We start from the raw sequence: 14,819 nt of genomic DNA, 5'->3' as shown, positions 1-14,819 counted from the left end.
TGTAATGTCCATCCCTTTGTAATGGCTCATGTTGCACGGGCTCATCGGTGGCGTCATGGGCACAATATATACGTGTTATTGAATTGTTCATCGTGTCTGGCTCATATTCATCAACTGCTTCATAATCGTACTCATCTTCCACAATCATGTTGTGAAGAATGATGCACGTCATCATGATGGATCGAAGCGACTATACATCAAACAATCTGGCAGCACCCCTGACAATCGCCCAGCGAGCTTGGAGGATACCAAAACAACGCTCCACATCCTTCCTGCACCCCTCTTGACAGCTTGCAAAGTGTTTTTCCTTTGCACTTCGCGGACGTGGCACTGTTTTGATAAATGTTGACCATCGCGGGTAAATGCCATCAGCTAGGTAGTATGGCCCGTCATACATACGTCTGTTGACCTCATACGTGACTTTTGGTGCCTTTCCTTGCAGGACATTGTTGAACACAGGGGATTGGGCAAGGATGTTGATGTCATTTTGAGCTCCCGGGACCCCGAAAAAGGCGTGCCAAATCCATGTATCATAAGATGCCACCGCCTCTAGAATGATACTTTTTGCTCATTTTCTGTCCCCATAAGCGCTTTGCCATGCACTTGGACAGTTTTTCCACGTCCAGTGCATACAATCAATGCTTCCAATCATCCCAAGAAAAATCACGCATCTCGACCTTCTTCAACAGCCGTTCCAAGTCCATGTTTGTAGGTTTGCGAAGGTACTCAACGGTGTAGATAGATTCGATTGCTCCACAAAACCTCATCAGGGACTCAACAATGGTTGATTTCCCCATCCTCGTTATCTCATCCACTTGGTCTGCAGATGCTCCATATGCAAGCATCGGTAAGGCAGCAGTAATTTTTTGCTCAGGCAGTAGACCCATAGCACCAAAAACATCTTTCTTTTGCACGAAGTAAGAATCATGGTTGCAAACAGCAATCATGATTTTGTTGAACAAATGTCGTTCCATTCTAAAACGACGTCTAAAGTACGTATCAGGGAATGCACTATTATGAACAAAATAATCATCCAAGAGTTCTATACCTCATCGTTGCCTGCTTCTATAAAGGTTTCCGGAATGGCTGGGCCTGCAAATCTGAGTCATAGCTTGGACGACTCGACGGGAATGTGAGGCTCTGCCTATTCTTACTTCGTCATCTCTCCTTTTACGCTCCTCATCCTCTTCCCTCTCATTTCTTTCCCCCTAGTGATTGAACATTGCTTTTGATTCGTTAAACAATTCTTCCTCTTCCTGATCGAGTTCCCACATCATCCTTGAGGAAGAAGAATACATTGTAAGAAAGAAACAGAAACTATGAATAATGATACAGATTTTTGTGAAGAATGAAGCAGAAACTATGAATAATGATAGAGATCTTCAAAAAATTGGTGTGAGATTTATGAGGATAGATGGTGGATTATATGGAGGATTAAGAAAGGATTAGGTTGTACATAATGTCACGTGGCATGCCGTCATTCGTTACAAATCTGATGGAAATCTATCCTCAAAGATTGTGAACAGATTATGACACGTGGCATGGACGTGATTGGTTAATAATCTTATCAGAAATCCATCACCAATAATTGTATTTTCAGATAATGACATGTGGCATAACGAGTATGATTAAAAAATTTATTGGAAATCCATCCCCAATAATTGTCTTTTCGGATTTTATGACAAGTCGCGCAACGACAACGATTAAAAATCTTATCCGAAATTACAAATAAAATTATTTTGTATTATTGAATAATACTTCGGATAATGACACGTGGCGCAACGAGAACGATTAAAAATCTTATCCGATATTACAATTAAAATTATTTTGTATTATTTTATAAATAAAAAAAATACTAATATTTTATTGCCTATTGTCAGGGCTATTGAAGTGTAACGGTGGAGATGCAAATGCTATTACCAGGGCTATTACTATTCATTAAGGGCAGTTACTATTCATTAGGTAGATTGAATAGTGCATAGCCTGGGGGAGGGGTCCAACGCTGGAGTTGCTCTTAGGGATCGAAAAATTTATTATGCTCTGTAATGCATGACAAATGAAGTTTTGAATGTCAATTAAAAGTACACCAAATTGAGTATCCAAGGACTGATTTGGATCCTCTCCGGATTCCCTCCCTGGGAATCCCAGGAATCAAGGTACAACGACCGTTCATCAAAGATCGTGCGACCATAATTAAATGTTTTTTATATTTTTAAAAGTATAGTAATCTCATTTTACGTAAAAAGCATTTAATTATGACCGCACGATCTTTGATGAACGATCCTTGTGTCTTGATCCCCTAGATCTCCAGGGAGAGGATCCAAATCCTCCAAGGACTACGGATGTTAAATTTGAGGATTTTCTAGCATGCTCAGTCTATAATATTTTGAGATTTTTGTTCAGATATACAGTAACAAAGATTTAACGGTCAAAAACCTTAAAATATAAAATACCCTGAAACATAATAAAATTTTCATACAAAATGGACTGGTCCCTTTTTCTTCATACATTATGAAATATACAAACTACAAAATATAGGGCATTGTCAATTAAACCTAACAAAAGGTGAAGCATTGCACATAAATCATTTCAATTACAAGGTTTACATTATACTAGGGTCGTTTTCCCGGATTTGTCGAAACCCTTTGCCTGCGGTTGGTTTCTCACCGAGAAGTTGGGACGGCCAAGAATCCACCGAGGTTGGATACCTAGCATGCGGTTTGCTCACATGTGAGGTGGTGTTGGATGTGAGGTGGGCGACATCCGGCTGTGGATAAGCTTGGAGATCAGGGCCGACGGACATAACAAAGACAGCAGGTGGTTGCTGCAAGCCGGGTTCTTGAGTGGGAAATCCGATGCAATTTCCGGTAAAATGGGAGGCAACTTCTGGTCTCAATTCTGTGCAAGGTGGTGCATTTAGATCCGGTTTAGACTGTGCCACCCTCTCTTGTATCTCACTTTGCAATTTCTCGATCTGAGTTTCTAAGGCAGAATTATCGTCTCTCAGCTCATTCTTCTCAAGGGTCATCTGTTCAATTATTGAAGAACTTGTGAGAACATGATTGATTAAAACAATGCACTACTACTATACGAGTTTTTCTCCATTCTAACAAAACACTGATGGACGAGGAATGATCCAAAGAGACCGATAGGGAATTAGCTAAGATAACTACAAGTACACATATAATGTGTATATGTTCTATAAACATGAAAAGTAGCAAAATAAAAAGACGTCAAATGCCTTACATAATTTGATTCAGACAACAGGGATGCATTTTCCTTCTGTAAGCATTCAATCTGACCAAACAAGTCCTTCAACAGTCGAGTAGCTTCACTTAGTATAGAGGCCTTTCCACTGTTCTGCTGATTCAGTTCTGCACAAGAGTTACCTCAAATTAAGAACGACCCACCATCATATCAAAAATGATTACACCAAATAATGAAGCTACAAATCAATGTAAGACGAACTGCAGCCAAAAACAAAATTATAGTGAAATTCTTGTAGATAAAACGAACTTACCAAGAGCATCAGCCAGCTCCAAAAAATGCTCGTTAAAACACTCACGCTTCTTTCTCTCCCTCTCAGACTTGTGGATTCTTTTCGGAATTTTCCCCTGTTTCTTTATTCCAGGACAAGCCCTGCACATCAAATAGCTTCCTAAACATCTAACCAAGAAATCTGTGTGCTTTTTTATCCAAACAAACAGCCATGCTATCCCGGATGTGTTTTACCCACATCTCTAAAGAACTTCACACAAATTGCTTTTGGCATAGGATAGTAATAACAACAATTAGTGCAGTCATCTATCCAAAATACATCAGCTTTATCAATAGGAGTCAAATACTTGTTGACAATAGAGCCTAAGTGAACACTTCTGTCAATATTTCAAATTCTCTAATCAAGTTGAGAATTCCACCTTGTTTGAATCTTCTGGTCAATTAGATATGCTACATGTCAACACTACCTTTAACCTCGATAATGCGAGTCTACCAACCATATGCATTCTTCCCTTCACACAAATACCAAAGCTTTCTACAATTCTAGTCCAAAATGTATTCATCACTAGTTTGCACTGTAAAAGCTAATTCAGGATCAGTAACTGGTGAGTAACACATCCAACATTCCAGAAGGTCAAGTAGATTGAACAGGTACAAACGTTATATCAGTGATTCAGTGCCACAACATACACAGACCGTGTGTATCTTTAAACACTCCTTTGGATACCCCATTTATAAATTTTTATTTAATAAATCGTTTTCCAGATGCTACGCTAATTTGCATCAAGTTTCTAAAGCAATGCAAGTTCTACCATTCCTATGTAGACATGAACTTCCAACGTTTAATTTATACTCCAAGAATTATATCCAATCAAGATAATACAAAATTGCTAACACACGTAACAACACTTATGCGATCATGCCAAACTTAAGATCTCTAGAACTTACTTGTGCACTGATGCCTCCGTTGCAACATTACCCTTGCCAGCTGCCGGCACAGGATCCTGGGAACCCATGATCGTCTCGATGAATTGGATAAGGCTTTATATCCTACAAAACATCCCAACAATGCACTTCATTATATAAAACATGCTGAATTAACATAATCGAAGCACGCAATCGACATTCAAAGTGAAACCCTAGTTTTGTCTTTCCCAACTACTACTTCTACCCAATTCCCTACTAAAAAATCAATAAATTGAAAATATATTTACAATTTTCTAGTTGAAAATCACAAATCAAGCGTAGCAGATTCTAAAAACTATTAAAATTCAAAATTAGCCATTAAAATCAAACCCAAAACCAACAAAAACTACAAAAGATCTTTGCTTTTCAGAATTACGTACTGCCAGAGACGCTACATCAAAAAAATCAAAAATATTTGCAGTAGAAGAACAAAAATACGAACAAAAAGCTGCATAATTTGATCAGAAAATGTAGAATTCCAGATACTAAACCCTAGTTACCTGCAGACGGAAATGCAGGGAACAAAAAAATTGAGTCTTGGATCAAGAAAAATTGGGGAACTTTGAAGACAAATAGCTCAGGAATCTGAGGAAAATTGGGGATTTTTACATATCCAGAGAAAAATGTAAGGGATTGAATAAGTTAACTGCTACGCTTGGCGTTTAGGGGAGGAGGAAGACGGAGAGTGTGGCGGGAGAAAACCAGGCAGCGGAGAGCGTGTGCCGAGTGCTCGCCTTCTTGCTGTGTAATGGACCCAGACACGTGACCCTGCCACGTGACCTTCCTTCTCGTGAGTTTTGGCTTGCGTCCCTTTGTATTCTACTTCTTTCTCCTCGTGCCATTCCGTTTTTATTAATTAGAGGAATGCTCAGTAAGATCAAATTTTTTCGATTATATTTGTAAACAATGTGATGTGTCGTTAATAAAAAATAAGTACATTAATTGATACTTAATGATAATTTAATTATCAACAACCACGTCATATAATTTACAAAATATAATTTAAATTGCTGATCTTGCTATCATTACCCAAGTGAACCACGAACACTGGATGATGAACCAATGATATAAAAATTGTGTAAAACCCTCTCTACGTTAATTTTGTATTATTAATGTGAGACGTCATGAGGATGTTGTGCTGGTAACATGTATATAAGTTTTTCTCTTAATTGGAACGTCAGGTTGTGATATATCTAGTCAACGGTGCACTTTTATGCGATAAAATCAAAACTTATAGCAGTGTTTAACAAGTCACCGTAACACCCCAATCTTCTCATACGTAGAAAGCTTCTCCTCTACTAGATTTGATTATGTTAGTGTCAATCATCCACACACACATATGTGGTTTTTGATCGATGACTATTTGTCATGCTATAGTTATTCGTCCACGCACGTAATTTGATCAATTGTGACTAATTGCCTACTTGACAATTGACTTTGGGCAAAATCCTGTATTCAAATAAAATGTGAGCGGTCTATTTTTTTTATTTTTCTAAAAGCTATTTACAACAAGGACTTGTTTGGCAAGAGAGGCTTGTGGCATCCACGGGGAGGCATACGTATTTTCCAAGCGTGACTGAAAGTGACTGCAATTTTTATGTTTTGTAGCAAAACTTAGGCGTGTGCCATCCATGAGAACATCCATGTCACCCCAAGTTGACACATATCAAATATATATATATTTTCATCATTTTTCACGAGTGATTTTTCTAAGTATTCGGTATTCAAGCCGATACTCCACGTGTAATAATTCTCTCACCAGCCCAAGTAAAAGTCACACGTGACAACGTGCATTTGCGTATTCAACATTTCTCGAGTAAGAGACGGTGAAGCATTGTATACGAGTGATTTGTTTCTTTCCACATGAGATTACTTGGAGCTTGAATTTGCAAACTCGATCATAGGGTGTGGGTTTTATCAGCCCCTTAAGACCATCTCCAACCCTTGAGCTAAAACCTAAAATTTTTAGCTCAAAAAATTTAGGTTTTAGCCCAAAAACAGTTTTTCTGCTCTAACGCTTCTGGCCTAAATTTTTTAGCCTGAGATTATTAAAGAATAAATTTAAGCTAATTTTTTCTTTTTAAGTAATTTAAAAATAAAATTATGTACACTATCATAATTTAATTTTATAAACATTTTAACCTATAAATATTTAAATTCCGATAAATATTGAAAAATCACTAAATTTGGATGAATTTTGAGTTAAATAATTTTTTTAATTATTTAAGATATTGGATTTAAATTTAGGCTGTTAGATTTTTTTTTACCATTAGATTTGATTATATTCGATCTCAGTTGTTGGACTCAATGAATCCTAAGAGACATGCCCATGTGGATGGAGTCCCACTGGCGGTGCCCACACCATTTTCTAGGCTAAGGGCTGGTTTGGTATTGCTGTGCTTTGAAAAAAAAACTGCTGTGAGAATAAGCGGCTGTGCTGTGAGAATAAGTGGTTGTGAAATAAAGCAGCAAAGTGTTTGGTAAACTTTTTTGTAAAAGTGTTTTTGGAAAAAAAAAAAAACAGTATGATAATGTTTGGTAAACTTTTTTGTAAAACAGCTGTGACTGTGTGAAATGACCAAAAAGGGTATAATACTAGATGTGCTATTAATTTAATTTTCTTAACAAATAAAAGTGAATTACTAAATATATTTTATTTTTAGAAGAAAAATATTTATAAACTTTATCTTAAATATTAATTAGTATGACAAACTACTTTAATAGAAATATTTTAGAGTGAATAGCTAGGATTCATTAGTACAATATTGTTAGGGCTGGTTTGGTATTGTTGTGCTTTGAAAAAAAGCTGCTTCTGCTGTGCTGTGAGAATAAGCAGCTGTGAAATAAAGCAGCAGAGTGTTTGGTAAACTTTTTTGTAAAAGTACTTTTGAAAAAAAAAAAAAGCAGTATTATAGTGTTTGGTAAACTTTTATGTAAAACAGATGTGAAAAAAAGCCGGTTTTTCAAAGCTGGGTTTCGTAGCTTCTTGTTTTTGGCTTTTTTTCACCCAAAACTGTGAAAAAAAACTGAAGCTGAATGTTTACCAAACACAAAAACAGCTCCCAGCTTTTTTTGATACCAGCTTTTTTCAGAATCACCTCAGTACCAAACCAGGCCTTAATGTACTTGAAAGTAGTCTAATTAGATGCATTCATCAAACTTGTCGCTATTCTATTTCTTAATGCCTCTATCTCATGTGATCCTTCAACTTGATAATTTTGATATTCATCATCATCATCATCACTACTATCGCTTTTTTCGCAAAAGTCTCTGGGTCATCAAAATGACGATCACGTTCAGAATACCTCCGTATGTAGTTACTAATGTTGGTGAAACCAAAGTAAATGCGTTTATACATTGACTTACTAATGTCAGATGGTCGAGATAAATTTGGCACAAGATGTCCCGACGACGTTATTCTTATTAGTAACTGTACGGTAGGAGAGTCGTTCTAATCAAGATATTATCGAAACTGGTGCTTAAGCAAGAATTACATTTGGGGAGAACAGTCGGTGCACATAAGTTATCAGCAACACCGGGTCTTGGTTTTTCGAAATCTCCCTAACAGACTATTATTACAGTTTCAATAAAATGAGATGCTATACATTAACTTCCGTCGTTGCTGTTTCTCAAAACCAGATACAATATCATCAACTGATTCCTCCCACGAATCGGCTGCTTCAATCTGGAAAACAATTAATGATAATGTACCCGTCAGCATTACTGTTTTGCATTACAGATTATGGGGTGTCGATGCAACCATAAATACAGACCTCTTGGTAAAGATCTAAAGCAAGACGAGCTCCTACAGCCGCCTCCTCGTGGTTATCTTTCACCTCCAAGTTGATTATCAGCACACATTTCCTAAGAGCATGGCCTCCTCGTGGTTATCTTTCACCTCCAAGTTGATTATCAGCACACATTTCCTAAGAGCATGGTCCCGGTTGTTGAGATCTTATACATTGTTGCACACGGGTCAGACAAGCAAACAAGGATGGCATCTTCAAGTTACAGATTAACTGCACAAATCTTCTTTTAGTTTTCATAAAACTAAAAGATGAACAAAAGTAGATGGTGCCAATACTTTTGAAGCTTCTGTTAGAGTTTGGACTATAAGTTCAAAGTTCAAATATAAGTTCGTATGATCCATTTGGTTTTGCGAGTTATATCAAGCGAACGATTATGAAATCAAATCCATAGAGAAATCTGATCAAAACCCAGTTAAGTTATTCAATTTCTGTTTTTTAGGCATTAGAAGAGTCTCTCCCACCTACAGCCTTCTCTGCGAAAAATATCACCACGTATAAAGCAGGCAAACTCAAGCCAACAAATTTCGGCATTCTCTCCTACCGTCCAACTCAGGTTTTAACAGTGTCCTAAAAGTTCAAAATTTTCCTGTTCAACATAAATTCTTCCACATGCTCAACTAAACAGAAACTTTCAACCATCCAGTATGTTTTTTTTTTTTTTAATCAAAAACTCTCTTGAGGTTTAAACTTTATCTTTTCCTTGAGATTCATTAACCACAAGTTCCTAGAACCAGCATCTCTGTTGTATGTATAAGTTCTAATAATCCTAGGAACCTATAAACTCAAGGTTTCTTACTTTCTTACATTTCCCAAATGGAAAAAGAATCCATTTCAAATATCAATCGTTGTTTGTTACCATCTCCAATGATTACGTTAAGCTGAAAGAAATTGCATGCCTATAACTTAAGAGCTCAAACTCTACCAGCAAGTCATATTCCAACAGCTCGACAGAAAGAGATTGCCAAGAAACAACACTACCAACACAAAGAAGAGCATTTGATTAATTGATTATCGAATGACTGTGGACTATTGAAATCTAGAAGATACAAGCCAAAACTAGGAGAAGGGAGTTAAAACCAACCTTCAATAACCATGTCAAAAACCTTTTCTTCGAATGTTAACACCACATCAAAGGAACCGTCGGCAGCATTGTCCTGCCATCGCTGAGGTGCCAGTTTGACTCCCAAGTTTCTTTTAAGCATAGGCAAGATGCCATTACGCTTGTACCTGTACTTATCGTCAAGGTTACACTTTGCATAAAAAACAACACAGTTCAGAACGTAAAGTACGCACATAAATTCAAGTTCATACATCCCACAATACTCGAGCATTGCTACACAGAGCTACCAATCAATAGTCGTCGTCATCAACTATTCTATACTCTTCGCTAAACACCTCGAATCCACAAATATCGAATTTACTCTTAAAAGCCTCAAGGGTAAGTTCATACACAAAATCTATCAGACTGCCCACTTAATTTCCAGCAGACCTTCTTTAAAAAAACGAATACAAAAGTAATCAAACTTCTCTCTCAATTTTTTTTGTTTCCTCCACAAACCCTAATTTTTTCCCCAATTAATTTTTTCCCAATTAATTTTTTCCACAAACCATATCACCTTCCCCAATTAATTTTTCCCCACCCTCCATCCCCAATTGTTTTTCCCGACACCCATACCCTCATCCCTTTGCTCTTCCCACCCCTCTTTCCCTAATCTCCCCATCCCCAATTTGAAAAATCCAAACAAATAAATAACAAATTTTTACAAGAGAAGCTTACCTAGAGAAACCTGGAGAACGAGAGAACGAGAGAGATCGCTAGTTTTTGGAACGAGAGAACGAGCGAACAAGCAAGTGGTTTTCTCCTGGTTCGGGTTATGTGCGAGAGCTCTGAAAGTTGAGAGCGTAGGTGAAGGGAAAGGAGGGCAGTTTTGGGTTATTCAATATTTCATTAAACGTACACTGTTCACCCGTGTGTTTTGAAAATAAGCTGTTTTTGGAAGCTACTATTTACAGCTTCTTGTCAGTTTCAGGTTTTGGGCTTTTTTTCACCCCAAACTTTGAAACAAAGCTGCTTTTCAAAGTTTACCAAACACCAAAAATTCTCATAGCTTTTTTTCATAGTAGCTTTTTTTTTAATCACCTTAATCCCAAACTGCACCTAAATCTCCAGGGGAATTTGGCTTTTATTCGGCTTTTAGATTTTAACCCACACATTTATCATGGGTTGAGTTGGGTTTGGGGAGGAATAAAACCTAAAAAATAGCATTTAGCCCAATGTTGTGTTTGGTCTAACAACTGCAGAGTGGCTATGGCCTGAAAAACACATCCCTGACCTAACCTCCGGTTGGTTTCCGGCCAAATGCTCCATTCTACCATCTGTTGGCGTGCCTATGCCGTAATGCGTCCGTTTCTGTTTGCTAATGATCTGCTTTGAGCGCTCAAGTATGTACCATTTTAGCATGTTCCATGCCTCACATCAAATATGCTGTTACGCGTTCCTTTATCATAAGGTACTTTCAAGTTCGAGAAACGTTCATCAAGTCCACACCATCGATTATTTTCTTTAGATTTTCAGTTCAGAACAAGGTGCGAATTCACACGCCAACATGGAGAACGTGCTTCGACGGAAAACTAACTTGTAAAACAAACACGGTTTAAGGACATATCTATAACTAGTGTTCTTTACCTGAAGGAAATGTACAATATATGCATGTGATGTGAGATATTGTGAGGGAATATCCTTGTGAAGATATGTTTTGGGTTTATACTTGTGAAATTGGCGAATCGTGATGTCAACTTCTTGAGCAGCCAAGTTGAAACTTGCGAACCTTCATTCTTCCGTTCAATGCTAGAGCCAAAACGTCAAATTCCTCGACGTACCAGAGCTCAGATACCACAGCCTGAATTCAATTGATTTCAGAGGACCTTGGAAGACTGAAATATATAATGGATACACGCATACTATGAATCACGTATGTATAGTGATAATATATGGCATAACAACTCACCTCAAATCCTTGGAGTTCATTGTTTAGACGATTAACAAGCTCTTGGAAGAAGTGGACTTGTTCTGAAGTATTAGATAGCACCTGAAAATGACAAAAACGACAAGATTACGTAAACAACAGAACATAAATGTAAACAGTTATAACGGCAATCAATGTTAGAATGATATGAGATGAGACATGTTTCTTCAACTCTAGAACTGTCAAATTTCACAAACTATGAAAATTGAAAAGTGATTAGAAAACAAGCCAAGTTTCTGGGAAAAGTAGAAGCGAGATTGGGAATCAAACTTTCAAAAGATTACCTAATAAATTGGAAAACACGCACATATGATGCTAAGCAAAGAGATAGGCAACTAAGAGTCATTCGATGTACTACCGTGAATGATGCTTTGGGGTGACCAAGAAGCCTTGCAAATGAAGTATGAAGAATAGCAGCATCATACTGCAGGAGACAATGGCTGCATATTAGTAAGTGCTAAAAGCTTAAGATACGGGAGGATTTTCACTGTCAGTCTACCAATAATATTTCATAACGTCCTAATGAGGCCAGGTTATGACGATGAGATATGTGATGCCACAATGAGTTCCACATCAGGATTTTTACCATGTAGTTCTTATAGTTTAACAAAGTAAGGCAGCCGATAAGATGAATCAGAAAGGAAGAAGTTCCATAACAGGAGATGGTCACCTCAAGCAAGCATTGCAATCGTTCACTTTCAAACATATCTAAACCGTTAAAACCTCGGTTCCTAAGCTTGAGTTCTCCTATGATCTCAAGTCATTAAGAGTACTCTATTGGTAAACTTGACAACTCTTAGTCTGCATAGTATTGGGATACTGTACTAGTTTAAAATGAACTAAGATGGATAAATGGTTCTTACAAGTTGCTTTTCTGGTGCACGTGGAAGCGCGGTCCTCAATTTTTCTCGAATGGTTACAGGATCTGATCCAGAGGTTACCTACAATAAAACACAATGGTAAATACAAAAGAGTGATTCCAGAAAATAGTTTCTTGGTTATATCGTTCCTTTGATGGTTATGAAATTGAAACTTTTCTAATACTCTATATTTATAAGGATTATATATTCCTATTTCGCATACATTATGAGACCGGGAGAAAGAAAAAGGTGAGTATATAGGTTAAGGAAAATAACCTGCCAGCACCCAAGAAGCACACCCGTTGAAGTTAAGACCACCCTGTCCAAGACAATTTTCAAAGGGCAGAGACCCTCTGCAGTATTCCTAACGGCAGCTGCTTCAGCTTCAATCTGAGGAAAGAAAAAACAAATACAGGGTTCAAAATTGATACCAAACCGATGTATAAGTGAAAGCAAATGATGTTAAGAAACACAAAAATGGCTCTAAAAGTACAGTTTACCTCATCTGGAGTAGCAGGAACAGGTGAAATATGATGCGAGGCATGAAACATACTAAAATGATATAAACTTGAGTTCTGAAACCAGATCGCTGGCCAAGATGGTAAATAGTGAGAGTTGAAAAATAGACAAACTACTCTGTTACTCTTGGGCTATGATCATGTAATCTGTCAAAAGTAACTTACCTTCATCAAAGTAAGGATCGAGTACAGGTTTGAGCGCCTTCCTGCAACAAGCCAACCACGAATGCACGACATTAACGAAAGAGCAAAAAGCTGAAGCTATAAAAATTGTCCCTAATCCTGTAATCTTGCAGTAAAACACCTCCCCCAAACAAAATTTCTAAACTTTAATGTGGACGACTTCACTTCTACGCTCAATTCCGATTCACACATATAATCAACGATCAACACAACAAAAACATTGCTAATATCAGCTCAAAAATGGTTTCTTTCCCTATCAGCATCGATAATTTGAACCCGAAAACACAATGAAAGAACAAAACTATGAGAAACAAAGCCAAATACTTACAAAATCGGAAGCGAGTACTGTGTGCTCAGATACAACACATTAGCACGAACAGGAGGATTTGCTGCCTACATATAACACACACATGACAAAACCCAATTAGCCAAATCTCCAAAGTTTAAAACTTTAATCAACTAATTAATCAATTAATTAATATTACCTTAAGTACAGGTGCTACAGATCCATCCCTGATAGTAAAAATATCAGAAAGGGGCAGAGACTGGGAGGTCTGGCCGCCGTGTTTGAGAAAAACCGGTCCGTGCTCAGCCAAATCCCGACCCATCTGATCGTACAATGCCGACCTCCGCTCCTTGTTCGAAATTACAGAATCTGAAGCCGGAAATTGTGATTTAAGAAATATTCTCGGGAACCAAACAGAAAATAGTGAGAGAGTGAAGGGAAAAGGAATTGAATTTACCGGAGGCAGAGGTGTAATTGCGTGAGGAGTCGGAGTTCCGGAGGGCCATTTGGAAGAGAGCGTAGAAGAGCAAGGCGTAGAGGAGCCAGATGAAAACTACGGTCTTGGAGCAATTCATACTACCACGTCGTCGGCGCTACCATCCAACCCATCACCGCCATTTAGCCGTCGCCATCTCTCAACAATGACTCCGAGACTGGAAATTTCCTAAGCTAGGGAGAAGCTGAGTTAATGGTTTTTTATTTTTTTATTTTTTTTAACCAAAAATAGAATACAAGACAAGTTGGTGTCGGTCAAAATTTAAAAAGAATTGAGATGATAGAATGTCGTTTTTATCAAATTAATTATGTGATACAAGAAATTTATAACGTGTTGAAAACACAATTTGATATATCAACTGTCATAATACAATAGATTAAATTTTTTTTTTTTAAGTTTGTAACCAATTGTACGTCTTCTTGCCACACTGAAAACTCACTTATTAAATTCTTACACATGAAACTATTTTGACAACTACCATTGCCACCAATTTGATGTAATTATGCCCAGTGATTGCAGGAGGAGATTTTTGTTCGTGTCGAGGGATATCGCTCTTTTTTCTTACATCACATTAGGGCACATAACGTGGAAAATAATGAAAGTGTCCCGTTGTATGCTAGATTCCCCTCAATATTAGACCCCTAAATAAATGATTCATATTTCAAAAGTGGTTAGTCTTTTATCTACTCCGCACTCCCTCTTTTTATTACGGTATTTGGATTGAAAAAATAAATGATTCATATTTCAAAAGTACAAGTGAATAGTATGGGGAAAGGAAAAAATATTATTTTTTGTTAAAAATGAACAGTACTGAAAATGTTTCGTTAAAACTCCCAAAATAAAAAAAAAATATCAACGAACATATATGAGAGGAGTGTCTGAGGGAAAAGCAGAGTGAAAATAATTTCTCAAAAAAAAAAAAAAAAAAAAAAATTTTAACGAAAAGTTCCTGATACTGTTTACTTTAACGAAAAATCATATTTTTACACTAAAAAGTCAATCATGATACTATTCACTTTACCCTTTATTTTGTGCTTATTATTAAAACTCAAAGTTTTCAAGCATTTTTAATTAGTTTTTCTAAATAAAAAAAAAGGGGTCTAATTCAAATTGTGTACTAGGTTGCACTACCTGGTAGTTAGATGAATGAACCGATGACACTTTAGGAAGAATATTT

General features: G+C 37.1%; 3 protein-coding genes across 8 annotated transcripts; all 3 read right to left on the bottom strand.

Annotated features, from left to right (window-relative positions):
- Positions 1–2,437: 2,437 nt before the first annotated feature.
- LOC137711202 (transcription factor bHLH47) lies at positions 2,438–5,251 on the bottom strand. 2 transcript variants are annotated; one of them, XM_068450412.2, is made up of 5 exons: positions 5,112–5,251; positions 4,447–4,548; positions 3,521–3,639; positions 3,247–3,374; positions 2,438–3,028 (listed from the first exon to the last, which is right to left on the bottom strand). In XM_068450412.2, exons 2-5 carry the CDS (start codon positions 4,512–4,514, stop codon positions 2,603–2,605), a joined length of 741 nt encoding a protein of 246 aa, XP_068306513.2. In that variant the 5' UTR covers positions 4,515–4,548; positions 5,112–5,251; the 3' UTR covers positions 2,438–2,602. The 2 variants fall into 2 exon arrangements, with proteins under 2 accessions (XP_068306513.2, XP_068306512.2); XM_068450411.2 differs by having other exon boundaries at positions 4,965–5,183.
- Positions 5,252–7,925: 2,674 nt separating this feature from the next.
- LOC137708826 (uncharacterized) lies at positions 7,926–9,771 on the bottom strand. 4 transcript variants are annotated; one of them, XR_015963345.1, is made up of 5 exons: positions 9,355–9,494; positions 9,170–9,247; positions 8,363–8,418; positions 8,238–8,300; positions 8,133–8,149 (listed from the first exon to the last, which is right to left on the bottom strand). XR_015963345.1 is itself a non-coding variant. In XM_088695427.1 (4 exons), exons 1-4 carry the CDS (start codon positions 9,602–9,604, stop codon positions 8,048–8,050), a joined length of 471 nt encoding a protein of 156 aa, XP_088551553.1. In that variant the 5' UTR covers positions 9,605–9,771; the 3' UTR covers positions 7,926–8,047. The 4 variants fall into 4 exon arrangements, 1 of the variants encoding a protein (XP_088551553.1); XR_015963344.1 differs by having other exon boundaries at positions 7,926–8,300; XM_088695427.1 differs by lacking the exon at positions 9,170–9,247 and having other exon boundaries at positions 7,926–8,149; positions 9,355–9,771.
- A 1,034-nt stretch (positions 9,772–10,805) lies between these two features.
- LOC137711132 (uncharacterized) lies at positions 10,806–13,886 on the bottom strand. 2 transcript variants are annotated; one of them, XM_088695425.1, is made up of 11 exons: positions 13,604–13,879; positions 13,346–13,515; positions 13,189–13,253; positions 12,843–12,883; positions 12,660–12,748; positions 12,436–12,549; positions 12,163–12,240; positions 11,658–11,723; positions 11,282–11,362; positions 11,065–11,173; positions 10,806–11,010 (listed from the first exon to the last, which is right to left on the bottom strand). In XM_088695425.1, the coding sequence occupies exons 1-10, from the start codon at positions 13,719–13,721 to the stop codon at positions 11,066–11,068; spliced, it is 930 nt and encodes a 309-aa protein (XP_088551551.1). In that variant the 5' UTR covers positions 13,722–13,879; the 3' UTR covers positions 10,806–11,010; position 11,065. The 2 variants fall into 2 exon arrangements, with proteins under 2 accessions (XP_088551551.1, XP_088551550.1); XM_088695424.1 differs by having other exon boundaries at positions 10,806–11,173; positions 13,604–13,886.
- Positions 13,887–14,819: the final 933 nt, after the last annotated feature.

This window comes from Pyrus communis, chromosome 6 (genome assembly GCF_041283825.1).
Source record: "Pyrus communis isolate YQ-2024b chromosome 6, ASM4128382v1, whole genome shotgun sequence".
Classification (NCBI taxonomy): Eukaryota; Viridiplantae; Streptophyta; class Magnoliopsida; order Rosales; family Rosaceae; genus Pyrus; species Pyrus communis.
The sequence above is the reverse complement of the archived record's forward strand: the minus strand, read 5'-3'. Positions and strand labels throughout refer to the sequence as shown.

What these genes read in the sequence shown, in the direction of transcription:
- LOC137711202 (XM_068450412.2), bottom strand. Translation starts at nt 4,514, where the DNA reads ATGGGTTCCCAGGATCCTGTGCCGGCAGCTGGCAAGGGTAATGTTGCA. An exon ending in ACGGAGGCATCAGTGCACAA is followed by an intron (nt 3,640 to 4,446) that starts GTAAGTTCTAGA and finishes TTTGATGTGCAG; the next exon opens with GGCTTGTCCTGGAATAAAGA. An exon ending in TGTTGTCTGAATCAAATTAT is followed by an intron (nt 3,029 to 3,246) that starts GTAAGGCATTTG and finishes ATAATTGAACAG; the next exon opens with ATGACCCTTGAGAAGAATGA.
- LOC137708826 (XM_088695427.1), bottom strand. Translation starts at nt 9,604, where the DNA reads ATGCTCGAGTATTGTGGGATGTATGAACTTGAATTTATGTGCGTACTT. An exon ending in TTTTGACATGGTTATTGAAG is followed by an intron (nt 8,419 to 9,354) that starts GTTGGTTTTAAC and finishes ACAATGTATAAG; the next exon opens with ATCTCAACAACCGGGACCAT. An exon ending in CTTTAGATCTTTACCAAGAG is followed by an intron (nt 8,150 to 8,237) that starts GTCTGTATTTAT and finishes ATTGTTTTCCAG; the next exon opens with ATTGAAGCAGCCGATTCGTG.
- LOC137711132 (XM_088695424.1), bottom strand. Translation starts at nt 13,721, where the DNA reads ATGAATTGCTCCAAGACCGTAGTTTTCATCTGGCTCCTCTACGCCTTG. An exon ending in CAGTACTCGCTTCCGATTTT is followed by an intron (nt 12,884 to 13,188) that starts GTAAGTATTTGG and finishes GGCTTGTTGCAG; the next exon opens with GAAGGCGCTCAAACCTGTAC. An exon ending in ATGAACTCCAAGGATTTGAG is followed by an intron (nt 11,174 to 11,281) that starts GTGAGTTGTTAT and finishes AATTGAATTCAG; the next exon opens with GCTGTGGTATCTGAGCTCTG.